This window comes from Gymnoscopelus braueri, assembly GCF_963280865.1.
Source record: "Gymnoscopelus braueri genome assembly, chromosome: 4".
NCBI classification, from domain to species: Eukaryota; Metazoa; Chordata; class Actinopteri; order Myctophiformes; family Myctophidae; genus Gymnoscopelus; species Gymnoscopelus braueri.
The window spans coordinates 14315731-14333049 of record NC_137605.1 but is presented as its reverse complement, the minus strand read 5'-3'; the positions used below and the strand labels follow the sequence as shown (position 1 = coordinate 14333049).

The 17319-nt window shown below is 41.2% G+C and overlaps 1 protein-coding gene across 1 annotated transcript; it reads left to right on the top strand.

Moving 5' to 3' along the window:
* Positions 1 to 357: 357 nt before the first annotated feature.
* LOC308083463 (leukocyte elastase inhibitor-like) lies at positions 358 to 1602 on the top strand (the record flags this gene model as incomplete). The annotated part of the gene is made up of 1 exon (XM_080425777.1): positions 358 to 1602. The coding sequence occupies one exon, from the start codon at positions 358 to 360 to the stop codon at positions 1600 to 1602; it is 1245 nt and encodes a 414-aa protein (XP_080281903.1).
* Positions 1603 to 17319: the final 15717 nt, after the last annotated feature.

Sequence of the window (17319 nt, the reverse complement as noted above, 5' to 3'; positions counted from 1 at the left end):
CTAAACAAAATATATCGACACGAAATCTACTACTAAATATAACTACTACTAAATAAAACTACTACTTACTACTAACTAACTACTACCAAATCTCAACTGCTTGCTGCATGTGTCTCAGTACTGTCTGTCTCGATCGATTTCTCTTGCCACAACACCAATGTCATACCTGACTCGCCACAAGATTGGCCACAAAATGACCTTTTTTTTTCTCTTTTTTTTTTGTCACGTGATATCTCGTGTTCTACATGACCCAGGAGGCCCAGGTTTTGGCAAAGGCTGGGGAACAGCGTCATCTGGTGGAAAACCACTGAAAACCCAAAAGTTCCGTTTTCCCGTCCACGGCCATTAGAGCCTTAGATGAAACGGACGGGAATTCCCGTCCGGGGCAGTCAAAGAGTTAAGAGTTCTAACACGAGGACGCTGTTCACGGCTTTTTTCACAACGCCACCAAGTCGTCTTTCAGTGGCCTGCAACAACTTTTCTTTGTCTCTGTTCAAACAGCTGACAAAAAATAACAGTCGCAATGTTTTCTACTCTCCTCTCAGCATCTCCTCCTCTCTGGCCATGGTGTTGCTGGGAGCCCGCGGCAACACAGCCACCGAGATGACAGAGGTCCTGCACTTCCACAAGTCTGTGGATGACGTCCACCTGGACTTCTCTAAACTTATGAGTGACCTAAACAAGCCAGGGAAGTCCTATGCCCTCAGCCTGGCCAACCGCCTGTATGGAGAGCAGACCTACCAGTTTGTCGAGGAGTTCTTAAAAGCAACCAGAAAACACTATGATGCACAGTTGGAGTCTGTGGACTTCAAGCGCAATGCAAAGGGAGCCACGCTGAAAATCAACAGCTGGGTGGAGAAGCAGACACAAGGTAAAATCAAGGACGTGCTTGCCTTGGATGCGGTGGATGAATCGACCAAAATGGTCTTGGTCAATGCCATCTACTTCAAAGCCAAGTGGGTCAAGTCATTCCATGAGGACAGCACGGTGAATGCTCGGTTCAGACTCAATAGGATTGAAAGCAAGCGGATCAAGATGATGTACCAGATATCCAAGTTCCCTCTTGCTTTCATCCCTGAGGTCAACTGTCAGGTCCTGGAGCTGCCCTACACGGGGAAGGACCTCAGCATGCTCATCTTTCTGCCCAATAAGATGGAGGACGATACGACAGGCCTGGAGAAGCTAGAAAAGGAGCTAACCTATGAAAAGTTTGTGGACTGGACCAATCCAGGCATGATGAATCAAATGAAGGTTTTCCTGGGTCTGCCTCGTTTCAAGATGGAGAAGACATATGACATGACAAAAGTCTTGATCAAGATGGGCATGGTGGACGCCTTTTCCGATAGACAGAGTAACTTCTCTGGGATGTCTCCATTCAATGACCTGGTGCTTTCTAAGGTGATGCACAAGGCTTTTGTGGAAGTGAACGAAGAGGGCACTGAGGCAGCGGCTGCCACTGCTGGCATTTGTGTCAAAATGTCATTTGACCATTTTGCAGAGACCCTTGCTCACTTTGTGGCTGACCACCCCTTTCTCTTCTTCATCCGGCACAACCCCACCATGAGCATCCTCTTTGCAGGCCGATACTGCTCTCCTACTTGAGCTGGCTCTCAAAACTCAACTCTGGACCTAAAAGTAAAAAGTACCAGAAGGTTTTTTTTTAACTGGCAGTCTTGACTGAGGGGTCGAGATGGTCCGGTTGAGGGGGCGACGCCCCTTGACGCCCCCCGTGACGCTGGGCTTGCTAATGACCCTCTTTAGGGGAGCCTTTTCTAATAGACATGCTTTTGTCTGCTGTTTAAAAGACCTCAGATTGGGGTTGGATAGGAATCATGTAGGACGTGTCTTGCAGCGGCTCCGCCTGAATGTGACTTTAAAACTACCTTTTTGCACTATTTTTTGACTGATACAAATCTGCATTAGTTCTTTTTTTCCCTTTTGATACATTTTTCATCTAAGAACGAGCAACAACTAGAAAAAGTGCTACTCGGAGCACAGGTCTCCGCCAGGTCAGGTACGTTATTGTGGCCTCCTGGTGGCGCTATAATAGGCCAATGGGAAAAGGGTGCCATTTGTTCAAGGGCTTTTCACTGCAATCGGACACTGCATTCATGATTTGAGGCATTTTGTTCCAAAAATGTGTTTTGCAAAATTAGACCTGCTGGTGGCGCTATAACAGGCCCATGTGAAAAGGGCGGCATTTCTTCCTCTGCCTAATAGAAATGTGCGTGTGAAATTTCAAGGAAATCACAAGCTACGTTCATGATTTGAGGCATTTTGTTCAAAACGGACCAATCCTGCAAACTTTGGAAGCCAATCTTAGGCAATCAGAATGGAAAATGGGAAATCGGATACATTTGTGTTGATCACATGACTATAGAGATACTGTGTACCGATTTGTGTGATGTTTGGACAAAATCTGTAGGAGTAGTATCAATAAGTGTGTGTTGCACATATCGGCCTCCTGGTGGCGCTAGAACAGGCCAATCTGAAAAAAATCTTACTCCTTCAGATTCTGTCCAAAAAACATGCAAATCGGTCCACAGTATAGTCATGTGATCAAGATGGATGTGTCCGATATTTCATATTCCATCCTACTTGCCTAACATTGGCTTCCAAAATGTGCATGATAGGTCAGTTTTGAACAAAATTCCTCAAATCATGAACGCAGTGTGCAATTTCCGTGAACTTTTGTACGCACATTCCCACTAGGCCGAGGAAGAAATGTCCCCCCTTTCACATTGGCCTGTTATAGCGCCACCAGCAGGTCTAATTTAGCAAACCACATTTTTGGAACAAGATGCCTCAAATCATGAATGCAGTGTCCGATTGCTGTGAAAGGCCTAAGAAGAAATGGCACCCTTTTCACATTGGTCTATTATAGCACCACCAGGAGGCCAAAATAACCTACCTGACCTGGCGGAGACTTGTGCTCCGAGGAGCACTTTTTCTAGTTCACCTTCAGGTACACCAATAAAAGGCAGTGCAACAAACAAAGAAACTGGCCAAAAATAAGAAAGAAACACTCAAAAGTTAACTAAGGAAACACAACAAACCAAGAACTCAAGATAACTGAAAATCAGGCTATGCCTTCCACGAAGGCCCTCCTGGCAGCTCTCCCTTGGTGTTGTTACTGAATCTCTAGCCCAAGTCTGACTGAAGCTCTTCACCTGGAGCCTCCATTTTATAAAAGATGGGACAAACTATTAACAATTAGTAATTGGCAACTCCTTAACTAAAACCCACCTTCACCCATGAAACCAAACACCCCTCCTCCTCTACAGTACTTGGCACCTTCCAATTAACACGTTTAAAATATTTGCAGTACTTCAACAATTAACAATGCATGCAGTATGTACAAATGTTAATGTCTATAGGGCACAGGCTGCCCTGTGACCATTTCCATTGTGAAGAAATACTGTGGAACCTTGGGCTTACAATCTGCTGAACAAATAAACAGAAACTTGACAGAGAAATTATGAAGCTACAAGTTTTATTTAGAAGAAAAAAATGCACTTTGTAGTTTGTTTGTTTTTTACCCATACAGCCTTGCATTATCCTCATCATGCATGACTGTGTTTCAACAAAGAATGATAAGAGTGGATTATTTGTCCAAATTAACATTTGATTAGCTTGTCTTTCAGTGAATTGTTACTTGGAATGAGGTGGGGGGGGCAGGAGTAGACAATAGATGAATAGGAAGTGTTTTACAAACACAGTGGCCCTCATTTATCAACGCAGCGTATAAACCGGCTTATATTTTTCCATATATTCGGCCGTACACCAACGTCGAAGTCACATTTATCAACGAATCCTACACAGCTGATCCGAACCTACATTTGGTCCCAGGCTTGATAAATGTCACGGCTGAAACCTAGCGTCATTTAAATAACACGCCCTTAAATATTCTCAAAACGCCCCGATTTTACGACATGAAGAAGGACCAGAATACGACCAAAGACATCAAAAGCCAATGAGAAAGAGTTTCCCCCGCCTGCCTCGCCACACACGCACACGCCCCCTCTCTCTCTCTCTCTCACACACACACACACACACGCCCGCCCAGCTGTGTTTTTCATGTATTGTAATCCGTACCGTAGCGGTACAATCTTTGTCACGTAGGCTTGTAGCCTACATGAATGACATATTATGATACCAATCACATCGCCATGAATGGAATACGTTTGTATATTAATTTATTTAACCCATACCGAGCAGTGCACAAGCAGTCATGTAGGATATTCCCCGTGAGACGGCAGTGGTTTCGGTCCGTCCCGTTAATAAGAGATTGGAGCGTCGGTTTTATATCCTTAACCCATCCAGGTTGTAGTCTTCAAAACTCTCTATGACATAACTCCATAACATAGGACAAGCTACTGTAAGTTTGTACACCTCACTGTCCATGAAAAGATCGTCGGCAGTCCCGACCGCGGGACTCCCGAGTCCCGACGCAAAAGCGCTTGTAGACTATATTTTGAAAATAGCAGATCTACAAGCTCACAACACGTCGCGATGCGACCCGTTTTTGAGCTTGCAGATCTGCTATTTTAAAATAGCCAATGCAACTGAATGACTGTTAAAGCAGTTTGTTTAAATTACTTTATAAAATGTGATATTTTCACAGGGATTATTTATTAGTGTGTAGATATACATTTAGGAGTGGATTATGTGTCATGATGCCTGTCAGACAGTCAGACAATGCTGCTCCGCAGGTCTAGAATGGAATAAACGGGCGCAGCCAACGTCAACAACTGGTCTCGACCAGACGTGAGATCTCAGCGTATGGTAGGATGAAGCCCACGTCAGGATATATTGATAAATGCCGAAAGGTGCGGTGATCTCGCCCTACGCCCATTATTTGGGCTGCACCGCGTTGATAAATGAGGGCCACTGTGTGTAGCCAATAACTGAGCATCCTCAGATGCACATTATAAAACCCTCTATACATTTATTAACAGGGAATGGCTATAAAACAACTATCATCTGACAATCATGAATATGTGTTCTACATGAAGAGTCTTGTTTTTATTAATGTAGCTTATTATCTATTATTATCGTCTAGTTGGTTTAGAATGTTTATACTGCAATACTGGCTTCAGAATTGGACCAGTATGTGATAATTGTCAAGTCTATTTAGCTTTTCATATGGTGAAGTCCATTCTGCCACTGTGCCGTATCCTTTGATTAATTGATAGATTTATGTTTTTATGAACAACAAATGCATACATGACCATATATTTGTCCACACCTGTTTAAAGGACACAAAAAGACACTAGAGCTTATTTCCTTTGAGTGCAAAATGTGTGTGTAAGGGCACGGTCACACCGCACTTTTAGTTTGCATTGACAAAGCATTGGCAGATTCCGCCCCAGAGGAAAAATAAAAGTGCGGTGTGACCGTGCCCTAAAGTACCTAGATCATATATGTATATATATATGCATATTTTTACACCATACAAATACATAAATACACACACACACAATATCCAAACATTTATGACAGCACTCACCAAATAACTTGAAAAAAAAGGACAGAGACAATGCTTCAGTTTCACCGATTTATTTTTGGAAACATACAACTTGTTTTGCTTCGATGTAATAATAAAGAAACCTTGAACATTGGAAACCTTGAAAATAGCACACACATGTTCAATTTGGCCCACAAATATATAAACTTTGCCAGTGCAATGAATGGAGGAGTTGGATTCACCTTTCCAGAGTAAAAACCTATTTGGTACTAAACCCATACTTCAAAAAACACTTTGAAAAAAAAAAAAAAAAAAAACTCAATGAAATTATTTGGTTAAAAAAACCAATACAACTGTCTTAGTGTGAAACTTGAGCTTGTTTTAATGAACACAGAGTTTGTATCCTGGCTGAGATCGATGACAAGCAGACACGGAGCTCCTGGTCAACTGCTCTCAGGTTCTCTCTGTGTTTATTTTTTATGTAAGTCAGGCTTGAAAAGCTGTGCTCACACAGGTAGGTTGTAGAAAAGGGGAGCAACACTGCCATTGCACTGTCTGAGATGGCTGGAAATTCTTTTCCAACAGTCAACCAAAAACTGTCCAAGCTTAGATCCCTGAATTTCATTTTCAATCCAAGGTTCTCCCTTATTTCTACTAGCTGCTCTTGCTCCTCAAATGGGTTGTTCTCGTTTTCAGCAGACTCGCTGAATGGGTCACGGACCCAGTCCAAGTCTTTGGTGGAAGCTGCATCCAACACAGCTGACAGGTCTTTTGGTAAAGTATTTGCAACCAGCGCATCACAGTGTAAAAAACAGTGTGTACCCATGACGTCAGGATTCTTCTCTTTCACTCTGCTTACAAATCCCTTGTATCGCCCGGTCTTAGATGCGACCCCATCAGTGCACACACTGACACAGTTTTCCCAGCTTAAGTTCCATTGCTCGAAATACTCCGATGTCACCCGGAAAACTTCCTCTCCTGTTGTTTTCCCAGGCAGTTGTTTGTAAAACAGATAATTCTCTCTGATGGCGTCACCATCAATGAATCTCACGTTTGTCAACAGCTGTGTGTGTCCACTTGCATCTGTTGATTCATGAAGCTGCAGTGCAAATTTTACACTAGTCAACATTTTTTGTATGACAGCACTCTCAATGTCTGCAGACATGTCTTCAATGCGTCGGCCAATTGTCATGTTTGAGAGCGGCACCTTATCGAATTCCGTTGCAGCATCTGGTCCCAACATTACGTTAGCCATGATTTTGGCTCCTGCCGCTATATATGTTGCCGCTGTATGTGGCAATTTTAACTTCGCCACAAGCTCTGCAATTTGGTAGCTAGCTTCCAGAGCTCTGTCATTAACCTTGGTGCTGGTGGTACTGCGTAACAATGCAGTTGTCTGTTTTGCGTTCTGTTTCGCCTTACTAGCTTTCAAACTCACGAAATAGTCTTTGTCCTTTGTGGCGATTTCTCCATGGTGGGGCTCAAGGTGACGTTTCATCTTACTGGGAACCATAGCACTGTTTGCGAGCTTGTCTCCGCACACGATGCACAGTGGAATAGCATTAGATGGGTCCCCCATAAAAGTGAAGCCAAACTTCATGTAGTCATCACGGTACTGTCTGGCTTTAGTCGTCTTGCTAGTCGCGGTTGTTGTTCCCAGCGGCACGGCGATGATGCTGGCGGCGGCGCTATGTGTGCTGCTGGTGCTGTCCTTTGCGAGCAGCTCGTCGGCAGGTCCAGGTGGGCCGGCGGCGCTGTGTGTGCTGTTGGTAGGTTCTGGTGGCGTCTTGCTGGCGGCGGCGAAATGTAGTGTCTTCTGGATGCATCTCTTCTTTGCTGGTGGTGCTTTCATTTTGTAGTTGTAGTACAATATGAGTGCCAAAGCTACTCACTGTGCCCTTTTTATACAGTACCTGCCAGGCGAGTACAGGTGATGGCCCCATGTAGACAAAGCCATACATTTGCATTCCTATGGGCGAGGGTCGCTTCACTGAATGAACTCGGTGGCGATTGGCTGTGTGCCCGTGACGGACGATGAGCCAATGGGCGGCAGCTCATGTGTCTATTGTTGTCAGGGGGTGTAGGGGTTAAAGAAAAACCTTCTAAATAAAAAATATACCTACATAATTTCTCTGTCAAGTTTATCACTTTCTTACATTAATATAATTAATGCTTGTTGAACAGATTGTAAGCCCATGGAACAATGGAAACAATCAAACAAAAGGCACTAGGTATCGAACACATTGTTAAATACACTACAATAAAACAAGACACATGTTATAATATAGATACAAACAAATCAAAATACAACAGTGACCATCAAACATAATGACAACAGCGTCGGCTACAGTGACACATTCTAATGATGTTGCTCATTTTATTGTCTTTGCTGCAAGTATGGACATTGCAGTTTTTTGTATTCAATTACATTTCCTAGCCAAAATAATATGAATATTACTTGTGTTTTGTCAGCTGCAGGTGATCACCACATTACATTAACCAAAGCCTGCATGCATTGTAAATGCACATTGTAGAACAAACCAAATGGCCCAATGCACTTCATACTAAATGGTTTGGAAATGCACTTTTATTGTGTATTTGACTTTTGAAAAGCTCATTTCAGTTTATTATCATTAGGTGTTGATCATAATGTAGTGGGTTGAGCTATACCCCCTAGTGCTACTACCGCTAATCAACCCTATTCTGTATACAGACAACCAAAATACAACAGTGACATTCAAGCAAAACTACAGCAGCATCAGCTATAGTGATAAAGAAGAACAATGCATCATGATATTGATTATTTTATTGGCTTGGTGGCAAGTTCGCAAGTTCCAGTGAATTGAATATGACAAATTTAGTACAGAATAGTCTTCCAGGTAATCCATGTGTGGATAGTGCATTTTTTGTATTCAATTAAAAGTTCCGAGCCAAAATAATAAAGTGACTTGTTTTGTCCAAAGCAAAGTGTAGCAGCTCGTTGTCTGATTTCAATGGTTGAAGAGAAATGTGGGGGGGAAATAATCATTTGCATGCAAAGTGAGATGACCTGAGACAAAGATGGATGCAGAGGTGATCATCACATTACAGAGAACAATTAGCACAGATATTGTAAGAAAAACAAACCATTAGGAAATGGCACAATGGACTTCTCCATATGAAAAGCTAAATAGACTTGACAATTATCACCTACTGGTCCAATTCTGAAGCCAGACAATTATCCATTAGCAACCTTATTGAAACTAATTTCACACACCTGAGTGCTGCAAATTCCTTCAGAGCAATAGAATATTCCTTCATTGTCTTGTTTTACATTTAAATGACTCCATGCCTTGAATAGACCACATTTGTTTGTTTGGCTGATTTGTATCTTCTCAGTGGAATTGATAAATAGTTACTTAGCTTAAGCTCTGGTGACATCTGCTGGACACGTTACGATCTTACACAGAACTCAGTGGAACTTCACTTTGTGAAATAAAGATAAACCAAATATAGAAAAACAGAATACAACAGTACCTCAGTTTTAAATGATTACACATAGTATTGCAGATACAAATAAAATGACCAGACACAAAAGAAAAAACACAATTTATATGTATCTAAGAATATAATTAACTCTTTAAATTCCATAATTATTATTTGTCATTATTTTGTGTTTTATTTTCATTATTGTCAATATTATGTTTCATGGATGTTGGTTTGTTTTGTGGCTGACCCAGAAACTTTATACGATTTTTCTTTACAATCTTTACAAGAGAAGTGAAGCAGGAGAAAACTATAAGGTTTGTTTGTTCTAACTTTAAATGTTCTATATTCTATTGTTATTGAATGAAGGGGAATATATTGCAGTCTGTTTCGTGGATACCTGGTTTAGGCTTTATCACATAAAGCAGACCATTGAGTTGTTTTTATGTGTTGTTCTTTTTGTGCCTTAGGTTTGTGAAGTTGTTTGTTGTGCAGTATTAAACCCATTTATATGTTGACGGTTTTGTTTCTTTCTACCATAATATAAATACTTTATTTTGTATATTTTTATGTATTAACAGTTCGTGTATTGATAAGGATGATATGATTGTGCCAAAATAAATCCATCATAGATGAAGAACAATAAATTGTGTTGTTTTCCCTGGAATGGGGTGATACACTATCTCACCTCTCTGAGTGCTGCACCCTGCTTATATAACAATAGAGCAGGGACACAGGAAGGGGGGGGGGGTTGAACATACTCAATACCATTGGGGGGGGTATCCTCCTCACTTTCGGTTCTAAAATGCCCTCTAACTCCCTGCAATAGAGGATAACCACACCCACACGCTTTGCATAAAGACCATTAGGTTCTCAACTACGTCCTCACACACAGTATAAATAACACACAGTGTAGTACTAGGCCCACACTACACTGTAGCTACTTGCAATGAGTGAGCCACCGAAAAAGAAGACGTTTGTCCAAAGCAAACTTAGCTTCGTGAAGAGGCCAAGACCTCCACCAGTATCCCTGCCAGTGGAAGCTCTGCTGTCAGATGTGGAGGAGAAACCACCACTACTGGAAGACAGACACGATGATGACGACAACACAACCAGAAAAGGGAAAATAGCATCAGTTCTTCAGCTGTCTGAGGAAACAATCAGCAGCAGCACAGAGGCAAGTAAAACATCAAAAAAAGTCATTGTGTTTGGTAATACTTCCTATGAAGCTGTTATACATGTATAATGCACTATAACATTGTATAACTGTTATACTCATAAATACTCATAATACTTATAACAAGCATAACACATACACACATTTCTTAATATATATATATAATAATGACTTAAAACACTCAATCACCACTTATTGGGAAATATAATCACAAGACATCTAAATCTCTAAATTACATTAACAGTGATTATAATGCATACAAAATAATACAACTATGAGAATTATAACACTATGATCCTCTGCATAAGAAAGTCTGTGAGTAATTATGAGGTAATCAGTATTGTGATACTTGACCTTAAATGTCATTAAAGCTTTATAAAAACGCACTTAAGGCAATATGTCGCTTTGCAGCGCCTGCTAAATGCCTTAATGTTGATGCTGAAGCAATAGCCTATATTGTGCCGCCCCAGTTTCTAATGGTATCGAATGTTTATTTATTTTTTCAGCAGAGAGATAGCCACACACCTGAAGTGAGCATTCCTCTACCCTCATCCTCCACTACGATTCCTGCCTCTAGCACAGGGGATGGAAGCTCACCATTTGCTATATGGACAGAGGCGATGTGGGCCAGAAAAAAGGAGGCATACCCCTGGATCGACTGTAAGGATGGGAAACTGGGGTGCAAAGTTTGCTCATCCATTACGGATCTGTCTGCCTTCAAAAAACAAGGTTCACAAGTAGGATATGAATGGCATTTCTACACCATCACACCCAGCGGAAAAGACAAGAGAGCATCTCTTAGGAAAAAAATAATTAGACACCAACAGTCAGATGGTCACATTGCTGCACAACGCAAAAAAACTGTGACAATAAGAATGCGTCATTCAAGGCCACATGTAACGTGTTCAGATCAGTACACTACTTGGCATATAACAACATGCCATTTTCAAAACTTGACAATTTACTGGATTTTCTAGACTTACTAGCTGGGTCTGAGATTGGCACAGGCTTGCGCTCAGAATACAGCGGAGCACAAATAGCCAACTACATAGGTTTAGAAATGCGTAAAAAAATCTGCCAAAGAATCCAAGCCATAGAAGGTAACATTTCAATTCTCATAGATGAAACAACTAGCCTGGGACCTGGAACTACACTGATTGTGTACAAGGCTGAAGCCTACAAGAGCTGTGACCCAGAGTTTCTGTTTCTAGATTTGATTGACCTTCCCAACCAAAGAGCTGACACCATTATGGAGTATCTGTTAAAATGTCTCTGTGTACATGGCTTTGATGATGCATATCTGAAGCAGCACTTAGTTTCATTTGCAAGTGATGGTGCCAGTGTCATGTTGGGGCGGAAAGCTGGAGTAGCTAAACACATGTCTGAACTTTATCCTGATATAGTGACCTGGCATTGCTTAGATCACCGATTAGAGCTAGCAATGGAAGACACTCTGTCTGACATCAGTGGTGTGAAGAATTTTGACAACTTCACGTATACTATATACGACCATGACCATGAGTATGCTGACGAATGGAAACAAGTGGGAAAAAGTGGCCATTTGTTGATCAAGAGCTATGACAACATATCCTTTCGCACAGTGTCTGCAGTTTGGGATGATTTTGAGTCACTGTGTGCTCACTTCAGCTTTGCAAAGACAGATGAGAAACGATCAGCACACGAAAGGAATGTCTTCGAAGGTCTGTTAAAGCAGCTGGCTTCAAGGCAGTTTTTGTTAGATTTAGCGCTCATGTATGACACGCTAAACGAGTTAGACACGCTATCAAAACGTTTGAAAAATGTAAAGTAACCTGTGCAGACAAACTGATCAATTGTAGCTTTCAGGTCATTGCTGGAATGGGAGAACGACCAGGAGGACCCAAGGTACGTGCAGTTGAAACTGCAGTATCAGAAGGCCGGTTTGGTACAGTTGCGCTGACAGACAACCCAGAAATAGTCTCCCTCAATCGTCAACAGTTTCTCAGAAGTCTCAGCAATAATCTAAGCCATAGAATGTTCACTGCATCGTTTACAGAGTCATCAGCCACCTCACAGACTGAGTCAGACTCACAATGTGTCCATTTGATTTCACAACTGAAAGTTCTAGAGCCTGAAAATTGGCCACCAGCACAGAATATGCATCTTGGATTTGGAGAGGTGGAAATAAGGAAACTTTGCAAAAGATTCAGGCTGCCAATTAAGGAAACTTCACTTGTAATTGATGCATTCTGGGCCTTTATTGAGTGCAATGGAGAAATCACACCCGATGATCTCAGGCCTTTACTGAACTGCATAAAACTCATCCCATGCAGCACTGCAGTGTGTGAAGAAGCATTGAATGAAATGATCACCTCTGATTATAACTTACGGATTGAACAGCTATCAGCCTTGATGTTCATCAAGTTAAACGGGCCACCTCAAGATGTGTTCGATCCAACAGGTTATGTGACAACTTGGCTCAGATCCCATCACTCAGCTGAGGAGAATGAGACCTGCAGCTGAATCTCTGAAAATCTGTTTTTCTGGAAGTTGACATGACTGTTCATTTGATTGTTTTGAAACCACTTACGATGATGTGGTTGTTCTTCAAACTTTTTTCTCATTGTTTCCTAGAGATAGTAGTTCAAGTAAACACAAGTGGATTATCTTTCATGCTGGCCGTTATCTAACTGCTGTTTTGACTGTTTCATGTTTTGAAAAGTTGTAATTTGTATTGAGAGTTTGAATCTTGCTTTTTTCAAGTGGTCCAAGTAAACACAAGTTGTCTGATTTTTTTTCTTTTTTAAAGTATGTGTGTCAGGGCTATTATAAGAATAAAACTAAAAAGGCAGAAAATAATGTCATTAATAGAAACAAGGTAAACATGACTAAGACTAAAATAAATATAATATATATATATATTCATCACCCCCACCACAACTACTGCACTACAAAGCCTGAGTGCTGAGTGTAACTACATTTTGGTTGAAATAATTTAGTTTGTCAGCCATCATGATTTTTGGGAGATAAACATTTACCACATGAATACCTGTACACTTGGTGACAGGTGTTGTACATCTGCCGGGTAACACTTGCCATGCATCCCATGTCATAATGTGTTATTAACATACTTATAATGCATTTTAATCCTCTTATAACACTACATAATTATGGCGATAAGAACTCATAATAAATAATACTCAATAAACAATAATCATAACACGTGGCAATTTATTGTCTCCGCCAGGCCGTAGGAACAGCTAATCTCCGGCACCGTTGGCTTGATCGAAGTGAAACTGTGCACACACACTCCCTGGATGCCAGAGCAGAACATCTGCCCCACATTTTTCAGTTTGTATCCTGGCTGAGATCGATGACAAGCAGACACGGAGCTCCTGGTCAACTGCTCTCAGGTTCTCACTGTGTTTATTTTTTATGTAAGTCAGGCTTGAAAAGCTGTGCTTACACAGGTAGGTTGTAGAAAAGGGGAGCAACACTGCCATTGCACTGTCTGAGATGGCTGGAAATTCTTTTCCAACAGTCAACCAAAAACTGTCCAAGCTTAGATCCCTGAATTTCATTTTCAATCCAAGGTTCTCCCTTATTTCTACTAGCTGCTCTTGCTCCTCAAATGGGCTGTTCTCGTTTTCAGCAGACTCGCTGAATGGGTCACGGACCCAGTCCAAGTCTTTGGTGGAAGCTGCATCCAACACAGCTGACAGGTCTTTTGGTAAAGTATTTGCAACCAGCGCATCACAGTGTAAAAAACAGTGTGTACCCATGACGTCAGGATTCTTCTCTTTCACTCTGCTTACAAATCCCTTGTATCGCCCGGTCTTAGATGCGACCCCATCAGTGCACACACTGACACAGTTTTCCCAGCTTAAGTTCCATTGCTCGAAATACTCCGATGTCACCCGGAAAACTTCCTCTCCTGTTGTTTTCCCAGGCAGTTGTTTGTAAAACAGATAATTCTCTCTGATGGCGTCACCATCAATGAATCTCACGTTTGTCAACAGCTGTGTGTGTCCACTTGCATCTGTTGATTCATGAAGCTGCAGTGCAAATTTTCCACTAGTCAACATTTTTTGTATGACAGCACTCTCAATGTCTGCAAAAGTATTTGCAACCAGCGCATCACAGTGTAAAAAACAGTGTGTACCCATGACGTCAGGATTCTTCTCTTTCACTCTGCTTACAAATCCCTTGTATCGCCCGGTCTTAGATGCGACCCCATCAGTGCACACACTGACACAGTTTTCCCAGCTTAAGTTCCATTGCTCGAAATACTCCGATGTCACCCGGAAAACTTCCTCTCCTGTTGTTTTCCCAGGCAGTTGTTTGTAAAACAGATAATTCTCTCTGATGGCGTCACCATCAATGAATCTCACGTTTGTCAACAGCTGTGTGTGTCCACTTGCATCTGTTGATTCATGAAGCTGCAGTGCAAATTTTCCACTAGTCAACATTTTTTGTATGACAGCACTCTCAATGTCTGCAGACATGTCTTCAATGCGTCGGCCAATTGTCATGTTTGAGAGCGGCACCTTATCGAATTCCGTTGCAGCATCTGGTCCCAACATTACGTTAGCCATGATTTTGGCTCCTGCCGCTATATATGTTGCCGCTGTATGTGGCAATTTTAACTTCGCCACAAGCTCTGCAATTTGGTAGCTAGCTTCCAGAGCTCTGTCATTAACCTTGGTGCTGGTGGTACTGCGTAACAATGCAGTTGTCTGTTTTGCGTTCTGTTTCGCCTTACTAGCTTTCAAACTCACAAAATAGTCTTTGTCCTTTGTGGCGATTTCTCCATGGTGGGTCTCAAGATGACGTTTCATCTTACTTTAGCATTAGATGGGTCCCCCATAAAAGAGAAGCCAAACTTCATGTAGTCATCACGGTACAGTCTGGCTTTAGTTGTCTTGCTAGTCGCGGTTGTTGTTCCCAGCGGCACGGCGATGATGCTGGCGGCGGCGCTATGTGTGCTGCTGGTGCTGTCCTTTGCGAGCAGCTCGTCGGCAGGTCCAGGTGGGCCGGCGGCGCTGTGTGTGCTGTTGGTAGGTTCTGGTGGCGTCTTGCTGGCGGCGGCGAAATGTAGCGTCTTCTGGATGCATCTCTTCTTTGCTGGTGGTGCTTTCATTTTGTAGTTGTAGTACAATATGAGTGCCAAAGCTACTCACTGTGCCCTTTTTATACAGTACCTGCCAGGCGAGTACAGGTGATGGCCCCATGTAGACAAAGCCATACATTTGCATTCCAATGGGCGAGGGTCGCTTCACTGAATGAACTCGGTGGCGATTGGCTGTGTGCCCGTGACGGACGATGAGCCAATGGGCGGCAGCTCATGTGTCTATTGTTGTCAGGGGGTGTAGGGGTTAAAGAAAAACCTTCTAAATAAAAAATATACCTTCATAATTTCTCTGTCAAGTTTATCACTTTCTTACATTAATATAATTAATGCTTGTTGAGCAGATTGTAAGCCCATGGAACAATGGAAACAATCAAACAAAAGGCACTAGGTATCGAACACATTGTTACATAACACTACAATAAAACAAGACACATGTTATAATATAGATACAAACAAATCAAAATACAACAGTGACCATCAAACACAATGACAGCAGCGTCGGCTACAGTGACACATTCTAATGATGTTGCTCATTTTATTGTCTTTGCTGCAAGTATTGACATTGCAGTTTTTTGTATTCAATTACATTTCCTAGCCAAAATAATATGAATATTACTTTAACCAAAGCCTGCATGCATTGTAAATGCACATTGTAGAACAAACCAAATGGCCCAATGCACTTCATCATATACCAAATGGTTTGGAAATTCACTTTTATTGTGTATTTGACTCTTGAAAAGCTCATTTCAGTTTATTATCATTAGGTGTTGATCATAATGTAGTGGGTTGAGCTATACCCCCTAGTGCTATACCGCTAATCAACCCTATTCTGTATACAGACAACCAAAATACAACAGTGACATTCAAGCAAAACTACAGCAGCATCAGCAGCTATAGTGATAAAGAAGAACAATGCACCATGATATTGATTAGTTTATTGGCTTGGTGGCAAGTTCGCAAGTTCCAGTGAATTGAATATGACAAATTTAGTACAGAATAGTCTTCCAGGTAATCCATGTGTGGATATTGCATTTTTTGTATTCAATTAAAAGTTCCTAGCCAAAATAATAAAGATAAAATGTGACTTGTTTTGTCCAAAGCAAAGTGTAGCAGCTCGTTGTCTGATTTCAATGGTTGAAGAGAAATGTGGGGGGAAAAGAATCATTTGCATGCAAAGTGAGATGACCTGAGACAAAGATGGATGCAGAGGTGATCATCACATTACAGAGAACAATTAGCACAGATATTGTAAGAAAAACAAACCATTAGGAAATGGCACAATGGACTTCTCCATATGAAAAGCTAAATAGACTTGACAATTATCACCTACTGGTCCAATTCTGAAGCCAGACAATTACACATTAGCAACCTTATTGAAACTAATTTCACACACCTGAGTGCTGCAAATTCCTTCAGAGCAATAGAATATTCCTTCATTGTCTTGTTTTCCATTTAAATGACTTGAATGCCTTGAATAGACCACATTTGTTTGTTTGGCTGATTTGTATCTTCTCAGTGGAATTGATTAAAAAATAAAACGTGTAGTTACTTAGCTTAAGCTCTGGTGACATCTGCTGGACACGTTACGATCTTACACAGAACTCAGTGGAACTTCACTTTGTGAAATAAAGATAAACCAAATATAGAAAAACAGAATACAACAGTACCTCAGTTTTAAATGATTACACATAGTATTGCAGATACAAATAAAATGACCAGGACACAAAAGAAAAAACACAATTTATATGTATCTAAGAATATAATTAACTCCTTAAATTCCATAATTATCATTTGTCATTATTTTGTGTTTTATTTTCATTATTGTCAATATAATGTTTCATGGATGTTGGTTTGTTTTGTGGCTGGCCCAGAAACTTTATACGATTTTTCTTTACAATCTTTACAAGAGAAGTGAAGCAGGAGAAAACTATAAGGTTTGTTTGTGCTAACTTTAAATGTTCTATATTCTATTGTTATTGAATGAAGGGGGATATATTGCAGTCTGTTTCGTGGATACTTGGTTTAGGCTTTATCACATAAAGCAGACCATTGAGTTGTTTTTATGTGTTGTTCTTTTTGTGCCTTAGGTTTGTGAAGTTG